Source organism: Cylas formicarius, unplaced genomic scaffold, assembly GCF_029955315.1.
Source record: "Cylas formicarius isolate icCylForm1 unplaced genomic scaffold, icCylForm1.1 PGA_scaffold_8__14_contigs__length_24414737, whole genome shotgun sequence".
Classification (NCBI taxonomy): domain Eukaryota; kingdom Metazoa; phylum Arthropoda; class Insecta; order Coleoptera; family Brentidae; genus Cylas; species Cylas formicarius.
The window spans coordinates 20,033,020-20,054,513 of NW_026844361.1; the positions used below are offsets into that span (position 1 = coordinate 20,033,020).

The 21,494-nt window shown below is 34.7% G+C and overlaps 2 protein-coding genes across 6 annotated transcripts in view; one reads left to right on the plus strand and one right to left on the minus strand.

The window, feature by feature from the left end:
* The window catches only part of LOC132706598 (relaxin receptor 2), an 83,043-nt gene extending 65,305 nt beyond the window's left edge, over nucleotides 1-17,738 (minus strand). For 4 of the 5 annotated variants that reach the window (XM_060678017.1, XM_060678019.1, XM_060678018.1 and 1 more), the window contains exons 1-2: nucleotides 17,655-17,714; nucleotides 10,465-10,719 (exon numbers count right to left, since the gene is read on the minus strand). In XM_060678017.1, coding sequence (XP_060534000.1) covers nucleotides 10,465-10,591 — 127 coding nt within the window. In that variant the 5' untranslated portion in view covers nucleotides 10,592-10,719; nucleotides 17,655-17,714. Of the gene's footprint in view, nucleotides 1-10,464; nucleotides 10,720-17,654 lie in introns of all 5 variants that reach the window. The other variant, XM_060678016.1, reaches the window with a different exon arrangement.
* Nucleotides 17,739-18,862: 1,124 nt separating this feature from the next.
* Nucleotides 18,863-21,252, plus strand: LOC132706091 (2-(3-amino-3-carboxypropyl)histidine synthase subunit 2). Its single transcript, XM_060677183.1, has 6 exons — nucleotides 18,863-19,075; nucleotides 19,128-19,240; nucleotides 19,295-19,512; nucleotides 19,568-19,711; nucleotides 19,771-20,039; nucleotides 20,790-21,252. The coding sequence occupies exons 1-6, from the start codon at nucleotides 18,926-18,928 to the stop codon at nucleotides 21,237-21,239; spliced, it is 1,344 nt and encodes a 447-aa protein (XP_060533166.1). The 5' UTR covers nucleotides 18,863-18,925; the 3' UTR covers nucleotides 21,240-21,252.
* The last annotated feature ends 242 nt before the right edge of the window (nucleotides 21,253-21,494 follow it).

Sequence of the window (21,494 nt, forward strand, 5' to 3'; positions counted from 1 at the left end):
AAAAGAAAGGTTGAATATGGAGTTCCACAGGGGTCTAATTCTCTCTATTTTGTACATTAACGATATGGTTCGTATATATATACTGATGCAACATGGGCAACATGGGCTGTTCAATTACTAACCTAACTATTATACTTTTCAAAAACAGTTTTCCTCCTATTGATAATATAATACTATAATAATATAATAATAACAAAAAATATTATAATAATAAACTGTTCAGTTTCAGTCAAGCTCTGAAGAAGCCAACAGGATGATTGGCGAAACGTCAGCAATTTCGACTCAGCAAAAACCGACGCGGACGAGGAATCCAGAAGTTTTGTAAAAAGTATTACAGTAGCCTGTGGAAGCTTCTTTGAGAAATTAAATATTCTTTTGGTAATATTTCACGAGCTTTTCAACTGTTTATTTACTATTTAAGTATCTCTACTTATTTAATGTTCTTTTGTGAATGTGCTATTTCTAATTCAACTAATATTATTATTATCTGTTTTTGAAACACTACTATCAGAACACCACTATTAGAAAAGAGTTCTATTATATTACTCACTAAGTTATCTTAAAACGCGATCAAACTTTGGAATTTGGAACCCGGATATATCATCATATAAAAAACAACAGTCAGTTTTGTCAGATTGTTTGGCAAACTTCGATTGTGGTTACATATCCGATGATGCCACACACTCCCGCGTACCGAATCCGCTTTATCGATCGAGTCAACAACATTTAACGGGTTTTTAAAATAATAAACCGCCGCGCGAAGCCGAAACCGCAGCTAAAATCGAGTAGCAAATTAGCCTCGATATACCTCGATTTTATAGCCACTCGTAAAATAAACTTAATCCTCTTAAGTGTCCATTAAATTAACGGCCGATGTATGCTTTCTGTTAAAAGATGGTGGAAGCACTTTATTTTCTGATAATAAACAAATCCCCGCTCGTCTCCGCCGAATTAAACGAAAACCGGAAATCTGGTCGCCGGTCGCCCAGTCATTTTTTTTATTTACGTTTCCAATTTCCAACAATTTAATATTCAATAATAATTTCAATAACTATAATCATGGAAAGTTTATCTTTTTTTTCCCAGAGGTCCAAAGTTTCTTAATTTAAATGAAAAAGTACGTTTTTATTTAATAATATTCGTATATACGTAATAATATTCTTTTTATTCAAAACAGAGTTCGGAAATCCAAGAAAACACTGTAGATTTGGCAACATCGCCCATATTAAATTGAAACAGACAGTTTCTGAGATGCAGCTGCTACAGGACTTTGTTCATAAACTATGTTATAACTTGAATAAAAGCTATAAGGTAATATAAACTATGAAATAAAAACATTAATAAACTAAACATCAGCAATAATAACATACACAATATGCAGTTTTATTTGAACGAAGAAATTTGAATTGTTTTCGTGAATTATAATTTAAAAGTTTTAGTCAATTTTTGAACTTTTGTACAAGGTGTTTTCAATTTTTTTTATGATATTTCTTTTCGTAGAAAAAGGGAAAGTAGGAAAGAGAGAAAATATATGAATTACTTGTACCGGTATTAATTGATTAACACAATTAATTAGTTAATCAATTAATTTAATTAAAAGTGCTGAACTTTTAGTTCTTATTTATTTTGATAAATGGATTTTCATAAAGTAAAAGCCACCTCAGTTCAACAAAAACTCAAAATATTTGTAAAAATGGACTCACGTTTATTGGTGTTTATGGCGACATCGCAAAAATCGGTTGCTTTTAATAATGTTATAGTAGCACATAATGAATATTATAAGTAAAAAGCAGAAGATAGAATAGAATTTACGTGTTTGTTGTTGTGGATAATACGTTCCAAAAATGCAGAAAATTTTTCCAAGTTGCTCACAGTGTGATGAGCAATTTACAAGCAAGTAAAAATTATGATTCGAATAATGCATTGTTACATGGTGCTTAGACTTCCCTATTTGAGGGTAGAATTCATTGTTTTTCAATGGGTTACTCATTAAGATGCTGCTTCTTTACGTCCTTTAACAAGGGAGGCCGAGTGCGTACGTTATTAAAGTCCGCCGAACCGTTTCTACAACCTTTTATGGTTTTGACTTCGGGAAGAGTCTAAGACCTGCATGTTGTAAAGCGAAAGGGACCATCCTTTTGAGCACATGTACCACAAGCCAGGGCCGTATTTAAGATGTTAGCCGACACGAACTACGTCGTGCGGACTGTTGCATTTTGGAAGTAGGGAAATGTTCTTTGATTAAACTGTTATATTAATTCATATTAGTGTACTTTTAATAAATCTTCCTAAAACAGTCATTACAATTTATTTCTTGCCAAATACTAACATTATTCAATTTTGTTGAATGGATTTTTCACTACATGGACCAATGGATTGTGGAAGTGTGGAAATTTACCAAAGTTAAATACTTAATTATGTCGTAAAAACGGTATATCGTTCGGGACAGTATAACCAAAATTATTTACCGGCATCATGGGTTTAACCGTTTTCGATTCGCATTTACTAGAGATATGGTTACTGTAAAAATTAATTATTTTTTATTATTTGTTTTTCCCAAAATCGACGTTTACTGTTGCCGATCCGACCCATCATTTTGGTATATCAAATATTTTATCCGCCGTCCCTGGATTAGTCCCAACGTTTTTAAGCAAAATCGCGAGATACGAAGTGACGTAGAATGGATATTCCATTTGGCCGTTTCATTTTCTACGTTCGCGTGCAGGAGACCGTTTATCTAGAATAGACGCTCCGCGAAATGGGTTTTTGCTCTTGTCAAAGTCGAGTTTCTCCTACCGGAAGTAACGCGGATAAATGGACGTCTTTTAGTTTCTCGTTCGATGTTTTGTAAACCGAGATGTTGTGTAAGGGTTCTTCAATCAACCAGTATTTGCAAAGTATTTTTTTTATTTTTAAATAAAAGAAAATAAAACGGAAAACTCACTTCTAAAAGTTCTTACGCAGAACATAATAATGCTCTGCGTGTTAAACTTAAAAAATTGAATAGAGCAGAAATCTCAAACCTTCTGGTCTTTATCGGGACAAAGAAATATTCAACGTCGACGTCTGAAGTTATGTCCGATGGAGTGGTGGAATATTCTGATAACAACGCCTTCATTGAATTTTTTGGAGGTGTTGTTTGCATTGGCTTCACCATGAAGAGATACGTCTACGAACAAGATGAGTCTCGACTCTCACGTTACCGTTAACAGTCTCTCATATCACACCATCTTAGCCGCAGAAAGACAGAGACCAAATAATATCCCATCACCAAAGATTGCACTCGTGTGCCGCTTGAACCATTCTCTTATATTTTTAACCTCTCGCCCGTTCATTCCCTAGAGTAGGAAAAGATGCAAAGATAACCAAACCCCAGTATTTAAAAAGGGCAATGTTAACGATATCACCACATGCAGACGTACATTCGCAAAGATCTTTGAGACTTCTATTTATAAAACACCGTATTAGTAGTATTACTAGTATTATTAAACAGCATGGGTTCTTTGGCAATCGATTTAGCATGTCTCACTCAGTAGTAAAACAACACGGATTCTTTACCAATAGAAGTACTGCCAGCAATCTAGCATGTCTTACTTACGACATAGCCGACTACATAACTAGCTGCGCCCTATTGTTTGCCGATGACCTGAAGCTGCTTAGGATTGTGGTGGACATTGCAGACTGTACAGCATTGCTGAGGGACCTGGAGTCGTTGAATAACTGGTGAGTGGCAAACAATCTTCATCTGAATCCGGATAAGTGTTCTGTGATGACGTTTTGTAACAGACAGCACCCAATAGTTTTTAACTACAGCCTGGAAACTACTCCAATTACCAGATGCACCTCTTTCAAGGACCTTGGCATTTTGTACGACACTAAACGATTCTTTGCCTCTCATATTGAAACCATTTGCAAAGATGCAAATCGATGGGTTTTATATTTCGTAACGCTAAAGAGTTTCAGAAAATTCAGACTCTCAAGGCATTCACGCTAAATATATATTGGAGGGTACACAGAGAAAGTTCGTTAAATTCCTGGCATTTAAAACTGACGGAGTGTTTCCGGCGCGGGGTAGTGAACAGTCATTACTTTTGGAAAGATTTGAACACCCGTTTTTAAAATGGCGAAGAAACTATCTAGCGGTTATCTTCCTCTGCAAGATTGTTCTGTCCACGATTGACTGCTCGGAGCTCTTAATGCAATTACCCCTCCATGTTCCTCAAAGATCTGTCCGCAGTTCGCCGATTTTCCACCTGCCCACCCCATCTACAAATTTCCTTATAAAAACCCCTTTGTACAATGCTATGTATCTTTTCAATGACCGTTGTAGTGATATTGACATTTTCAACCTCTCCTATGATCAGTTATCAAACATTCTCAAAACAAAATGCCCTATTAACGTACGAGTACAAGTGTGATGTATCATATGCTTGTAAGATTGTCTTGTAAATGGATATAGAATCTGTTAGAAAATAAATGATTATTATTATTATTATTATTATTATTATTATTATTATATAAGTCAGTCTCCAGATAATACTCCTCAAAAGCAATTCCTAGAGTGGACCATGGACCTTAGAAAAATTGAGGCTTTGGGATTCAGCGACACACATTTTTTAAGATCGTATTTTTCGGCATGTTGAGATCCGTGTGCATCGCTCCTCAAAATTTTTGTCAGCGCATAGTTGAAAAAACACGACGATCTAAAGCTTTTTGGAGTTATAAAGAGCGTGAGAGACTATATTGAGTACCAAAAAGATCTGATATCAGTTTGCGATTAGCGTGTTAGCAATATCACTTTGAGTCGGAATAAAAGCTTTGTCATGGCTTACTTATATTATGATGTAAAGGACCCTGGAATCCTGTAAGACTCTAAACTTTCTTCTGCTTAAAGAGGCTACCAAAACAATGAGATTTATTTTCCGCAATACCGCAATGTTCTTATAACACTATTTATATCCAAGCTTGAGTACTGTGCTATAATTTGGTCACCGATTTACGACAAATATATCTAGCAACTGAAGGGTGTACAGAGCAAATTTGGTTAGTTTCTATTCTGTTCGCTCTAACATTATAACTTTGCGACCACGCTTCACATATTCAAAACTTCCTTTCACAGCTGCACTTAAACTCAACTTTTTATCATTCACTAAGGAGCAAATTATATTAAAAATTTGTTATTCTAATCTTTGTATGAGTATTCCATTTAATATGTTTATTTATGTCCATATAAAATGACACAATTATCATTTGTCAATTATTGTTTGTTGCTTTCTGCCATTTGAAATGCATCGCCTACTGTGTTCTCAGTGTGACTTGGACTATAGTGTTCTATCCTGAGTCACCTAAACTATGGCGCGAGAATGATCCCCGCCCGCACCGCTGTTAGCGCGCACCCCCGCTGCGGATTTGATAAGCGGGTCTGTAATCTGACAGCCGACGGCAAGTCCAAGTTGCATTTTGCTCATACCCCCAGGTGATGCAAAGTTTCGACTTTGAAGTTTCAACGCTAACCGAATCTAAAGTTACGAAAGGACGGGCGCCAACTACGGGGGGGAGGGTGGGGTTTCTCTCCCACCCGCGCTAGCAGTAAGTTTTATTTAAAATGTTTAACAAATTGGGTCATACGTAGACAGTGAATTTTATTTCAGAGAATATCGATTTAATAATAATAGTAATAAATAATAATCATAATAATAACAATAATAATAATAATAATAACAATGATAATAATAATATTAATAAAACGTCTTTTATTAATTACATTTTTCTCAAAAATACATTTCATAAATAACAAGTGCGGTAAACGGCATTTGACCCACGAGTTTATTTGACACGAGCGGAGCGAGTGTTTAATAAACGAGTGACTACGACCGTTAGTTTTTGGATACGTTTTCGCAAAACAACACGAATGCATTCACTGACATGAACGTCTGAATTGACAAACGTCAAAATTCAAAGCGTGGGAAATATCGCCGAAAATATCCGATTGTTCCCAAACCAGTGTGGTAAAATCCCGGAAATGTCCGAAGTGGCTCGGATCCGTGGGAAACGAAACTGACGTGGTAAAGTGACGCTTCCCGCACGCTAGATTGGTGGGTAATTAAATATTTTACAGACGGGAGTAGGAAAACGGCATTTGACACGAGCGGAGCGAAGCAAAGCGAGTGTTTAATAAACGAGTGACTTAAAAAGTTTACCGAATAGGTTGCAAACTATACTATACAACACGAATACATTCACTGACATGACCGTCAGAACTGACAAACGTCAAAATTCAAAACGTGGGAAATATCTCCGAAAACATCCGATTGCTCCCAAATACGTTCGGTAAAATCCCGGAAATGTCCGAATTGGCTCGGATTCGTGGGAAACGAAACTGAGGTGGTAAAGTGACGCTTTCCGCACGCTAGATCGGTGTGTAATTATGTATTTTACAGACGGGAGTAGAAAAAAGGTATTCTACTTAACCACTAAAAAACGGGAGAAAAAGAAGTAGACGGAATCTAAAATGGAGAGAAAAAAAGCATACACACACAAATTATTACTCTACATTTTATAAATTCTGTTTTATACCTTTTTAAAGAAAGTTTTTTTTTTTAATTTTCTGGCAGTGAATTGTGCAACATAATTGCATTATAGACATAGCTTCTCCTGAACAGGGAAGTATAATCTTTAGGAATTAAAAACACTATCATTTCCTAAATTACTACGTGAACGGCTCTTATGACGTACCTGAAACTTGGCTTTGTGGAGGGAAAGCGTGACTACCTGAAATAAGTCGATGAGCAATATTTGCCAAACGGAGAGTCCTACGCTTTTCCGCTTTTAACCAGTCCAATTCTTTTATTTTTTCTGACACGTGATCATATTTACGAAAATTGCAAGCAAGCCTACAATAGATATTCTGAATTTTTTGTCTGCGACCCATACTCAAGAGCTAGACGGGGGTCATAAGTAAGATCGCAGTAGTTAGAATGTGATAACACTAAGCTTTAGCATAGGTTACGTTTTAGGATTGGACTGAGAAAATCTTGCTTAGTATTTTTGAAAATATGAAATATGATGGTTCTTTTCATCGGATGTCATGAAAACAGTGACCAAGCATTTGATTTATATCTTAACAGGTAGCCACTAAGTGATTTAAATATTATGGCACTTACTTTTGAAAAATATTTTTTCAATTTAAAAAAGTTGAAGTCAAATTAAATTCAATTTACCTAATGATGGCTTATTTTCAAGGCGAAGAGCTAAAACGTATATTTATTTATTTATTACAAAGGTGCCCTAACATGAAGAACTAACTTCACAATTTACAAGGACACACTAACAATTATACCATTATTTAATTAACAAAGTAAAACTTATAAGTAAGTACCTACCTATATCTACGATAAGCAGAAGATAAAAAAAAAATAAATAATAATAACAATCAAACTTACCAAACTAAACCAAAACTAACACTGTATATTAAGTGCGTGAATTACAAAAAACAAATGTGAAAAAATAAGGAAAACAAATCAAAAATTAAAATAAATTTATAGAAAAACCCTAATTGCTTGATTTCGAAACGAATTAAGTGATAACGCAAAGATGTCAACGTGCGAAAAATAATTATTGTAATGTCTATGTAAAAGAGATATTGGGGAATTGTTACCTAAGTTTGTATTAAATCTAGGCACGTAAAATAATGAAGGAGTTCTTGTTATAACGACTCTGGCATTGAAGGATAGTTTTTCCAACAGTAAAGGACAGTCAATCCTACTATTAATAATATTATGCAAAAATATAGCACTGGAGATAATTCTTCTAACAGATAACTTCAGTATATGGTAGAAATTAAGACTAGCTTCATACGAATGAGTTAGTAAGTTACGGTTAAACCTAAAATTTAAATGGAAAACAAACTTTTTTTGTATTCTCTCGATTCTGTCTATATATTTATGATACTGAGGACTCCATATCACACCGCCATAGTCAAGGTGAGATCGAACGTAGGAATTGTATAGAATAATAAGCGATTTGTGATCCTGAAATTCCTTGCTAACTCTTAATATAAAACCTAAATTTTTATACGCTTTTTTTACTATATTCTCAATGTGGATATCAAAACTTAATTTTAGATCTATAGTTATTCCAAGATCCCTAATCTGCTCTACTTTTTTATTTTTACACCATTGAATGTGTAGTCAAAGTTTATATCATTTATCCGCCTGCTAAACTTAAGACAGTAACATTTATCAATATTTAAAAATAGACGATTTTTCACACAGTATTCATAAAAACGATCAAGATCTTCTTGAAACTTATGACAGTCGTTAAGGCTTTTCACGGGCGCGTATGATTTCTGATCATCTGCGTATGATGCTGATTTAGCAAAAAGAAAACATTTACTGACATCTGCGATAAACAGTGAAAATAACAATGGTCCCAAATGGGACCCTTGAGGAATTCCAGATGTGATGCGGGTCGTTTGGGATTTTGCAGAATTCAATTCTACAAACTGAGTCCGAGGACTGATGTAGGATTGAAAAATTTTATAAAGACAATATAATTTATAATTATAATTTACGTAGAAATCCTTTATTTATAAGCAATTTCGGGGACGGTGCGCAACGTGCGCGAGACAAATTTTAAATGAATTCGAATATATTCCTTGAAGCATTTCTGCCTCGTACAGAAGTTGTTTCCGACAACGCAAGACGCAAGAATTAATTCGACGAAAAAGGGAGGGGGGCAAATCAAAACTGTCAGGGTCGCGAATGAAATTCCACACCCCACCCGCAGGCGGCGAATACTTTTACGTGCGACCCAAAGCGAGATGAGAGACGGTTGTTTTCGTGACGGCGACTATGAAAGCTGAAACAAATGAAAAACGAATTGACGCAATAGGTCAGTATATATAAACAATGGAATGGATTGAAAATCTCCCGTGTGCTTCTCCGTTATGCTGAAAATCGAAAACAAACAAATTACCCGCGAATCAATTTGGATTATTTTTTATTTGATCAAAGTCGCGTTTTCGCAGTCTGGTGACGTAAGATGTCAAGATCGTCATGCAACGGTAGTTCAGACTGATTAAATTTTTAATGCACTGACGTTTCTACTGTCAAATATACAAACTAAAAATTACTAAATAGTTTTCGTTTACAGCACTTAACCCATTTTCTCCCAGTGGTGCGTTAATGCACCACCTATCCAACTTTGTTCTAACGAAAAAAAGGTAATGGTTTAATTTACTACCACATCCTTCCACTACACAATACGTCACAGACATTTTGCTGGTCAATATCTTAGTAATTTGTAGATATTATGAAGATTGTTCCTACATTGAATATTTATTTAGGTAATAGTTGATAATTTGTACATTTAGTGACATCGTATATTCTACTAGTACTAATGTGATTTTATTATACCTAAATATTGCTCGACCGATCAGGTGAGACAAAGTTTACATGTATTATTTTCTAGCCCCAATTCCCTTTCTGTTTCTATTCTGTAACTATTAAACACGCTCATACGTTCATTGATAAATATAATGCAGAGAACGTCTGTAACCAAACGCTCGACTTCATTACAGTCCGCTTGCGTGAATATGAATCATTACGGCGACAAATAACGGCCTATTCTCTACCGAAAGGAAATAAAATGAGCAAATAAAAAATATAAACGCGAGTCGACGTGGAGTGAAATACGAAAGCTTAAGCGTTCTTTTATAAAAAAGCTTTCGGGGACGATTTTTTTCGCCGGATCCTTCTTCGACGCCATTATGCGAGAAGCCATTCGCGTCCCATATTGGGTGTTTTACGTTCTCCCTTTCTTGTCGCAAATTTCGCTTTCAGGACGACACGCCGCACTGGAAAGAGGGCGTTTTTTAGGAGCTTTTTTCCGTAATATACATGCGCGAGTATGGGACGAAAAAGAATGGTATTGTTGTCCAAGCTGGTTACAAAAAGTTCAAAAAACTTTCGACCAAAAAAGAAAGATCCCTCAAAATGTCATATATATTTTATATTTGAGCATAATTTATTTAAATAAAATTTTAATTATGTTTGCAACTTAAAAAGACCACCATTTTTGATGAATTTCATTAATTTTATTTAATAATAATAATAATATATCTTCTATAGCGGAGCGCAAAAAAATGGAACTGTGAAAGGATTTTAAAAAAGATCAAAGCCCAGTCTCACATAGCTACTTATATCTTAACATATACATTTTTTTTTATTAGAATTGTATGCTGTCCGAGGACATGTGCTCGAACCGTTTAGATTTTAGCTGTATAATTAAAAAAATATGAATTATAAGAGTGCAGAATGTTAAATAGTCCGTCAACTATGAAAAATTTGAAAAAAAAAATAGAGCCAAAACGGTTATTTTCTATATTGACAGTTTCAATTTTCGAAATAAAACGTTTTGATCTAACCGCAAGCGCTGTGAGTCCGTTATGTTCTTTGCACGTACCTTCTGAACCCGCGACCATCGTCAAAGTCAACACCATCAACATTCGAAACGTCAACAACATCGTTGTCACGATAAAACACTTCCGATTCACCCTGATACTTCCGACGCCGTCTCGGTTAAAATCCATTTTGCGACCGCCATGATCGGATTTTCACACGCGCGGCCACCATCAGTTTTAATTATATTGGTCGACGACAGATTCTTCGTTATAGGCGATGACGGTTCGATTGTTTTTGAATTTAAATCATTTGTCACCTGCAACAAAGTGGTTTGGTAAATATTTGGTTAAACATGATGCCCGTTGGCATTTTGACATTCTCCACGGACCCCGCTTCCGATTGACTCCGGCGGTTTTAAAGTTGTTACGATAGACGACCAGTTATACAGCCATTTTTAATGGTTGACGCGCACTCAAACATTTTTGACGTTTATTCTCGTAAGCTAAGTTGCCAGATCTCACTACTGTTCGTATTTTATTATTATTAAATCTGATTAAAATATGAATACGATATATAGAAGTTCAAATATTTTGTTTACCGATAATTATGTATATTGATAATATTAAAACTAAATTAAAAATGAAGACATGATGTATATTCTAAATTATACATGTCAAAATATTTAAAAAAATATTCCTTATCAAAACAACACACACACAAAAAATAGATTTGTTCACATTATCATAAAATAATTAAAAATACACAGCTTTACAACTAACTAAACAACTAACCAAAACAACGTTAAAGTGCTCTAGAGGAAAAAAAAATGAAGAGATGTGTCCTTATCGGTTCAAGTTCGCTAAACTTTCTCTCATCGGTCATGACGTCAGGGCTCGCGTCGAAACCTTCTATTTGTCAAAGCAATAAATATTGTCAATTGATGACAGTCATGTGTACCTTACACTATGTCAAAATAATTAGATTTTGTTAGAAAACTATATAACTATAAAATATTTAACAGAGAAAAATGATTTTTTTGCCTATCTTGTGTAAGACGGTAGAAACATTAGGATACTGGCAAACTAGCTAAAATTAACCGCTAGATATAAGAACAATCAGAAAGTCACAGCGGAACAAGATACAAGTGGTCCCGTGTAAAAAAAACAAAGTGGGCCCTGTTTTTCGATATAAGCGGCAACACTGAGACCCTGAAAAGATCGAGGACAGTCAAAAATCTATGTGACCAAATTGTCAGCAAATCGCCATTTTCGCAAAACGTCAAATGTTTCATCAACCGTGAGACACCCAGTATATGGATCACAACAATTTACAATATAGATCTCGAGAAAGGCTAAAAAATATGTATCCAATTGAAGCGTTTAATGAATCTTAAAGTTATAGAGGCCAAACTGAAGCTTACAAATTCATAGAGAACTTTTGCACGAAAACTAACTTAACTTATTTTACGTTTATTATCCTGTTTTTATCGGATCGGTCGTTATTTTTTCAACTCCCGCTATTATCTGCCAGAAATTGTGTTTTAACGGCAGTCCAAACAAATCCCGACAGATGTACAGTGTCGGACCGGTTTTATTGCCGCGTTTAATTTGGGAAACTTCGCAACATTGTCGAATAAAAATTATTGTCTTGCTGAACGTAAACCGTTCGAGGTAGCTTTGCTCTCTCGTCTCACCGACTAAAAAAAATCATCGTTCACGAAAATGTGAACGATTAATGTTCGATTTATGGTGCACTAGAAAAAAAATCTGCAAATCTGGAATGTGTTTATTCAAATCCGGTTCAGTTGTGACGTCTTTATTCTCTTTATTCGATAGGAACTCATATAGGGTGTCCAAACTTATGTTTTGCTGTGCGTTGAAAGACTGGTGGTGCTGAAGTGACTCCCATAATTAATTACGCATCTTCCAACTTGTGCTAGAACGGATCGACTAGAGATTGAGCGCGTATTCTGTCATTAAACGAATGAATGATATAACGGAAGACGAAGAAAGGATAGTTTTTTATCCGCCCGTACGAATAAAACTGGTATTTTATTACCCGGACGCACATGTGTGATTGGATAACAATAACACAATTAAACAAATTTGAGTTTTACTGCCTGGTGTCTCGTCAACATGCGAGTTCTTTTTCACATAAAACCGATAATTGAGATGAATGCCCCGTTCCAACTCACTTTGTCGCCCCCCGCCTGGGATATCGTATATAGCATAAAATTATTGATATTATAGCATAACTTAATACCCATGCCAAGAAATCGCACACGGGGATTCGTCCAATAAGAAGAATGAAACCTCTGATGAAGCTAACCAATTAAAAACGAGTGCAAAATAACCCGTGAGATCTTTCTAATCGCTTATATTTTTATATATTGACTTAAATAATTTCATGCTGATATGAATTAATAAACATTTTTTTTAATTGCTAAACTGTTGTGCCGAATACGGTTGCAGTGATGGCAAAATGTTTTTTTTTTATAAGTCAACCTACTCCTGCAATGCCATTTTTGATTTTCTTTTACACATAAATAATAACTGATCGTGAGCATTTTAAGTTTTTTTTTGAACATACATTTATTCTGCTTTTTCTATTTTCTGAATTATTTTAAGAAGTTAGATCGATTTAACTGAAAAACAGAGGCAATGACAATTTTGAGTAAGAAAACGGTACATTTTCGATTTCGGATTATTTCTGATGTAATATATATTTTTCTTGTGACGTCTTGAACAGCTTTTTGGTTATTGTTGAGACAGGATATTCTGAATGTCATGTCTATTCCATGCTTATGGTATCACGTGATTTGACCATAGAACATTAGGCATGTACGTCAGGGTCATTCGCTCAAATAATGATAGCAATAAATATTCTTTTTTTGATATTCCTATTTACTATATAGATTGAATGTTTTAGTACGCTAACTTAGTAACGCAGCATTTAGCTTGTCGCATGTATCGAAACGATAAAAGGTCCAATGGAAATGTCCGCGGAACAATGGCGGTATCTTTTCGTTTTAATCGAAAGGGTATATCATAAAACGGGACGTAAACACACACCGCAAGCGATGTATGTGTGTGTGTGTGTGTTTTATTGGTTCCAATTTTATTTTCGAGAATAAAACCAACGTCCATTGTGCCAAGCGGACCTTTTGCCGCTCATAAAATGATATATTCGTGATTTCATCGTCGATTAGAACGCGATATGACGGACGAAATTTTGGCGTAGCATCTTCTTTTTCGTAACAGGGAGTTTCGTGGACAATTGGCCAAATAGTAATTTGAGAAGCTTTGGCTCAAAATGTGAATAATTAATCAAGGGCTTTTTCCGTGTGATGTGGTCGGACTGGTTGCAAACATTCGATAAGATAACTAAATTTAATTTAACCTCAAAATGTTGTTGTATTAAAAAAAGTTTTTCCCGCGACATTTTTATTATGAAAACCTTTAAATCCGGACCTGTCCATACAGAACTAATGGCCGTTATGAATATGAACTAAATATTTTTAATATAAAACCGTTCGCACTCTGTTTTCCACAGCCCGTAAATTAGTACTGTAATAATTTAAATAAGCAAAAACTATATACAAAAGATCTCCCTTCCATACAATAAATCTTTTTGAAAAAGTGTATCTGTGTTACCAATCTAATAACGACTTTGTACTCCTAGATACATTGCGTCCGCAGGTAAAAAACATTACATCAGTTATCTAAATTCCTGGTAAATACAGTAAACTCCGTTTATAACGTACTTTTGGGTATTTCGTACATATTTTACTGGTCCGGCCAAAATAATCTGGATTTTTCATTTTTCTAGGTTTTCTCTGAAACGTGCGTGTCCGGCCGACAGTTTCCACTTTGTTTTTTTATGAAAAGGATTCTTTGAGTTTATGGTTAAAATGGCGGATCGACGCAAGTCTTTTACTGTAAAAGAAAAGTAGCAAAGATAGAGATTATTATATGAAGATTTTAGTTGTTCTACAGGGTGTCTCGAACGTTTTAAAGTTCGTCACAACATAAATGTCGGAAACATCTCTGGTGAAGCAGGAGATCGAAATAAATAAGAACTAAAAGTTCAGATTTTCACGAAATTATATATTATGACATGATAATTGTATCGACAACACCGTGTCTTTATCAAATGTAATATTTACAAACTACCTGCTATTATATATACCGAAAAAGGACCATAAAACGTTAATTAATGTTGTTGTGAGAATTTAAGTTCAATTCTAATTTGTTTTGCACTTTCGTAATATTTAAGTCTAAAAAAATTTATAGAGTTATCCTGTTCAATCTCGATTGTGAATTTTATACGATTATGTAATGAGTTAATGTAATTTAAAAAAAGAATTCAATTGTCTGTCCGTTCCAACAAAGCAAGCAAAGACATCATCCACGTATCTATACCACCATAGAAAACTTTTACTTAAAGGATGTGCTAGTATGATATTCTCCAAATTATCCATAAAAATCTCGGCTAACAAAGGACTAAGAGGGTTTCCCATAATCAAACCTTCCTTAGAGATGTAAATCTGTCCATTAAATTCAAAATAATTTTGGCCTAAAGATACTATTAAGAAATCTAATAAATCTTGTTTCACCAATGGGTTAACCTGTTTCCGAATTAGGGTGACATCGACTAAATCTATCACATCCATAGGTGAAATACTGGGAAATAAGTTTTGTACATCAAAAGACAATAGTGTTGCGTTAGAAGGGATTTTGATATCTTTAATTTTGTTGATTAATTCAAAAAAAAAATTGTATTGCAAATTTTGGTTTAAAATCTGTGTGGAACTTTAAAATATTTACAAATTTTGTTGAGAGTTTAACTGCTGGAGCTGTTACATAAGACACGACTGATCTAATTTAACTAAAGAATATAATTTCCGCGGTTGTGGATTCGTCGCTAATAGCGTGGAGTTAGTAATTACTTCCTTGAGGTGTCTTTGATATAACTCGGTAGGATCGTGTTTGATACGTTGAAAAAGTTCCGGTTTAAGAAAATTGTTGGTTTTTGAAATATATTTTGGGAGTTCGATAGCTCTATGACTGTCTTCCCTTTATCTGCACGTGTAAATATTATGTTATTTTCAGAAGCTTTGCTTTTGATAGTTTTTACTAGTGACATTTGAGAAATTTCTATGTGTTTGTTGTTATCTATTAATTGAGAGTTTATGATATTCGCTAATACATGTTTGTTTAAATTAAAATCGTTATGGAACTTAAATTCTCACAACATTAATTAAGGTTTTATGGCCATTTTTTGGTATATGCAGTAGCAGGTAGTTTGTAAATATTACATTTGATGAAGACACGGTGTTGTCGAAACAATTGTCATGTCAAAATAGATAATTTCGTGAAAATCTGAACTTTTAGTTCTTATTTATTTTGATAAATGGATTTTCATCAAGTAAAAGCCACCACAGTTCAATCGAAGCAGGAGATGTTAACAAGCAAGCTGTGTTGAAATGGTTAGAGGATAAGTAGCCCAGTATTGCACAAAATTGCAGCTCTGAGGATATTTTCAATGGTGACGAGACTGGGCTATTTTACTAGATGACTCCAGATCGTACCCTTAAATTAAGAGGAGAAAATTGTTTGGGTGGGAAGCAGTCGAAGTTGAGGTACACCGTTTGGGTTTGCGGAAATATGGCAGGAAGCGGAAACTTCTTGTTATTGGTAAATGTGAACGACCGAGATGAATGAAAAATGTAAAAAATCTACCTGTCAGTCAAACCAGCGAGCATGGAAGACTTCAGCAGTTTTTTATAATTATTTAAATGATTGGGATGGAAAACTAAAACGTCAGAATAGCAAAATATTGCTTCTGGTTGACAATTCTGCAACTCATGGAAAAAATATATTCCTTTCAAATATCAGATTAGAGTTTTTGCTTCCAACAGTCCAGTCGTCCAACAAATGGATCAGGGCCTTCAGACATATTACCGCAAATATTTTTTTATCGTTTCATCCAGTCATTTGAAAATAATGAACCTTTCAACATCACTACCCTAGACACCATAAAATTACTTGGAATAATGTTACTTCAACCACTATTTCAAACTGCTTTCGACATGCAGATCTGATAAAATCGGAATATGAGTTTGATTCAGACGATGACTTACCTCTGGTTTAGTGGTTCGGGAAGTACAAAAATAATGCCGATGATGATTGGTTCCCCTAAGTAATTGGTTGCGCAATAGCGGCCAAGTTGATGATAATTTAATAACAACGGATGCCCATGATGTTCAATAGGAGCAAGTACCAAGTTATTCTGAAGCGCTTTGTGCCGCTAGAATGGTTACGCATTTTTGAATGATATAATGCAAGCGTCCTGGAAGGTTGAGAAGCATATGGAGAATATGAAACTTGCATTGAAAAAAAATAAACAAACAAAAATAACGAATTTTTTACTTAAAAAAAAAGTATGTATTTTTACTTGTACGCTGTACAGTTTATATAGATAGATAAGTTTATAGTTTAGGTAGCTTAATTTTTTTTATTTTTTAGTGCCTATATTAGTGTTTATTAATTTTCAATTTTTATATAAAATAAAAATATTTACGTACCCACATAATTTTTTCGTATTTTTTTATAGCGTACTTCCGCTTATAGAGTACTCATTTTCTGGTCCCTAGAGGGTACTTCATAACCGGAGTTCACTGTAAAACGTTTTTTTACTAAAAGAGATATTATTTTACCATTTACCTACAACAGAGATAACTGCGGCCCAAATTTTGCGATCATATTAATTTCTTGATTATATTCTTTTTGGCGCCAATTTTAGGACAGGCTTTAAATGCGTAGTTTGTGGATATATTGTAAGTACTTTCGCTGCGAAAAAAATGTGGTTAGGAAGATACCGAAAATTTTGCGACAAAATCGCCTTGACAACAAAATAATTTGAAAATAAGACACAATCCCGCCTAAAATATCATAGAAAATTAAAAATGGTTCATTAATTCGACATTTTATTTTTGTTTAGAAAAAACATAATAAATTCACTTTCTAAAACGATATACGATATTTGAGCCTCTCTATATCTCTTACAGTTTCCGAGATGCCAATGGCGACACATTGAAACACTCGGTATAGCTGGTACACCATTTTTTATCTCATCAATTGTTTTCATTTCGTTTGGATTAAAAGCCGGCTTAAATATAAAACTCGAATGAGCAATAAGCAACCGAAAAAGCAGCTCATTTGACCAGCGAGAGAAAATTGGGAAACTTACATCCACTTACGTTCGCAAAGAAGACGCGTTAACACATTGGACGTCGATTCGCGACGACGCCTGAGGAGGATACGCGCAAATAACGTTCGTCTTTCCCGACGGATTTGGGTGCGCGCACTGAAATTCAGAAGTTTTCTCCGTTTCGGAAGAGCGAATGCGGAGGCGAACCATGCGCGAACCGATATGGAGGCAGATTTTTTTTTGGAAGTGCGTTTGATTTTTTTGCAGTTTATAAATTTCGAAGCTAGCGTTTCAAACAAGTTACAAGTTAAAGTTATTTGCCGAAACCATTAAAGAATTTTAAAAATACGCTTACGTCTTAAAGTGCTCGACCTAGAAGAAGATCCGCCTGACTCTAACGTCAATGATCTTGGCAGCAGTGGCCAGTACAGTAGAAAATACCTCAACTTTAAGAATATCGTTCCAGTTTACTGTCAAATATAACAGTGGACATGGTTGTAGTTCATAGTATGAGCAACTCCTTTGCATTGTATTATTATTCAATGAAATTTTTCAACATGAACTTGTTTTTTTCGTGTTGAGTAAAGTTTTTTAACTTGATCTTGTTTTTTTCGTGTTGAATAAAGTGATTGAATAATTTACTGTAGTAGAGATTTTTAAATTTTCGCAGCATGGTGCGCGAATAGTCACGTGAATTGAAAATTTTTTCTTGCCACAGATAAACAGCTATAAACTAGCGGCATTAGTTTTTGAAACTCTATCTCCACGTGCGTTGCCTAAAGTGAGTTTCAAAAATGCACCCTACGCTACATGAAATATAGAGGCGCTGCCTAGGCAGATAATACAGGAACTTATGAAGTAACTATGAAAAAAAATCTCGTTTTTAGCCAGTGATCTTGCGGCTTTCAAAATCTATTGCCCGCTGACAGGTCGTCAATAAGTTTGGATTGGCATTTTTACTGCAGTATTTTGTCAAAGTATGCCTAGATCTCGTTATATGTTCTGGAAAAATGAGTAAAGTGTGCGGAAATCGCTGTGTAGAAATAAAATGGCACATTTTTTATCGTTAATGGGCCCTTATATTATTAAGTGGCTATGTATGCTAAATGGCACCAGCAGATTCACCTTGTAAGTAAATAGAAGAAGATCCTAAATATTGTTTTGATGTCGGTGATGGGCGATTAATTACAGCGAACTTGCCTGATCCTTAATATTCTTAAGAAGAAGAATGTTGTGTTACTACATAAAATGCATCAAAAGGAAAGAAGAGAATTTTAATTGTTATAATTCGTTGTCTAACCTAACTCCAAATGCCTCAGTTTTCGTCTTCCGAAGCAGTTAGTTTAGAAAAAGGGGTTAATTTAAGCCACGAGCCGGGAATCACACCAGCCGAACTTCTTGAAGATGTGTACGAAATAAAGAAATGCGCAGATTGGATCCGACTCAACGGATTCCAAAAAGTAACTTTGACACATGTTTTTAATGCTTTCTACGCACATACTTACTTGTTAGGTGTGTTTGCAATTTCCCGATCACATGTTGGCGGATTCTAGCGAGGTCGCTTTCAGATTACAAGACGTTTTAGGTCAAACCGTGTACATTCTAGGGGACACTGCTTATGAAAGGTATTACTAAACAGCCGTCTGGAAACGGTTTCCAATAATCCTCGCATTTTGCAGCTGTTGCGTTGATTACATTGCCGCGGCGCATATCAACGCAGATGCTATCATTCACTTTGGTCCAACTTGTTTTTCCAAATCCTCCGCAAGCATATCTTACTTAAATATCTATGAAAAATTTGAAATAGATGTAGAGGAACTGAAATTCTTATACCATGAGCATTTTAGTCAGAACCCTGTTAGTGTTGTGGTGGATTCAGAGTACATACACAAGCTGGGTGAGTCTTATTTTATTCCATGTAGGAATAGGAGTGAGGGCATCTTTATTTGTAGATTTCATTGAAAATGTGTTGAAGTTGTACCATAAGGTCGAGATCTTTACAATACAACAGGATTTGTCCAGTTTAGAAGGTCAAATTGTATTATTCATTGGAAACAGTGACAGAAAAGTGGTAAATCTTTACCTGACATTTCGATGTAAGATTTTTTTTTTTTTTTAAAGATGTCACATCCTTTCATTATATTTTAATTTATAGTCAAAGACGTGTTCTTTTACAATCCCAAACAAATTTCCGCGAAATTTTCAAAATTTGAATTGGATGCCAGAATATTTAAGAAAAGGCATTTTCTTGTGGAAAAAATCAAAGACAGCAAAACAATAGGAATTGTCATTGGAACACTAGGTGTAAAAAATTACATCGACATTATCGAGAGGATTAAAAAATTAATAGAGGCCAGGGGCAAAAAGTATTATTTAATTAGCGTTGGCAAGCCCACAGTTGCCAAATTGGCCAATTTTCCGGAAGTAAGTTATGCACAAATACACCATAGGAGAGGTCTGTATTGTTTGTATCTTTTTTTTTTTTGGGAAAAGAGATCTCTCAGATTTTTTTGCTAAATGTGATGTACAAGTCTTTGAATGCCGAGGGGTGAACCGCGATCAAAAACTTGGATACTAATTCCTAGTGATGACCCTAAATTTTCAATTTTACCACTATACCACTAATTTTGTTACTAATATGTCAATTACAACCAAATTCCCTAACTAGTTGGAACTACTAATTTCCCTTAGTAATATCACTAATACCAACAATTCGATGCCAAGTTTTTATTAATAAGAATAAATTTAAAAATAAAAAAACATTAATATTTTAAGACCTATACAACGCCTATTAAGAAATAATATTTAAACAAAAAATTAAAGAATTGTTATTAAGAAGAACAATAAACAAATATTATACTTTCGCGTAACAATAACTATTATCTTATATAAGGGTTATGCTTATAACAACAGTCAGCTGTATGCTTTTCAAAACCATTTTAGAATAACTGTATAACCATTTTAGTTAACAACGCAGTAAATTCTGCATAAAAGTTGACGCTAAGAAAAAGTTTTTCGTTAATTAATTCCTTGACTAGTACCTCACTAATTCTCAAGATTTTACACTAAAATTCCTCAGCGGTTTACCTCTCGGCGAATGACTTGTTGGATCTCTCCTATAATGTTGTTGGGAATATTTTTCCAGGATCCTCATTACTACTCATTTCATTTTAGATGGATGTTTATGTAATGATAACCTGCGCCATGAACGAAATATATGAAAGCCGTGAATTTTATAGACCCATAGTGACGCCGTTCGATATCGAGTTAGCTTTAAATCCTTCCACCAATGGTATTCAATTTTCGTATGATTACAATGCATATTTAAAAGACGTAGACGATATCGGATCCATTAAAATGGACGAAAATGAGACAGACGTGAGTTTGTTGACCGGTAAAGTTAGGACCGCTAATATAGTACAAGAAGAATTGCCGGCGATGAGTGGCGACGAACTGGCTTTAAAAACTGACGGAATTATAGCGTTGCGTAGCAACTTCGGGGCCGCTTTCTTAGCCGAAAAGACCTGGAAAGGGTTGGAGCAGAATTTGGGCGAGACGGAGGTGAAATTGGCCGAACCGGGGCGAAAGGGCTTAGCCCAAAGTTACGAAAATGAAAAACATTAAAGTATTTATCATTTTACGATACTTTTGTATATAGTAAGTGTTGTGAATATACTTTGACATTATTAACTTGTTCAATTGCGGGGGTTGGTGAGTTACTCTATGTATAGTATTTTCATTTTAAAACCTCATCAAGTGTTAATATAAATGAGCTCAAACACAGTACATCTAACTTAATTTAATATTTCTATTTAAAAAAAAGCAAAAATCCCTAAAAAGTAGTTTATTTAAAAAAATAGAATAAATGAAAATACAATT

Bases quoted from the DNA above. Each gene is read 5' to 3' on its own strand.
- LOC132706091 (XM_060677183.1), top strand. From the start codon at position 18,926: ATGCCTCAGTTTTCGTCTTCCGAAGCAGTTAGTTTAGAAAAAGGGGTT. The intron at 19,076-19,127 runs GTAACTTTGACA...CTTACTTGTTAG, and splicing joins GACTCAACGGATTCCAAAAA to GTGTGTTTGCAATTTCCCGA. The intron at 19,712-19,770 runs GTAAGATTTTTT...TTTAATTTATAG, and splicing joins TCTTTACCTGACATTTCGAT to TCAAAGACGTGTTCTTTTAC.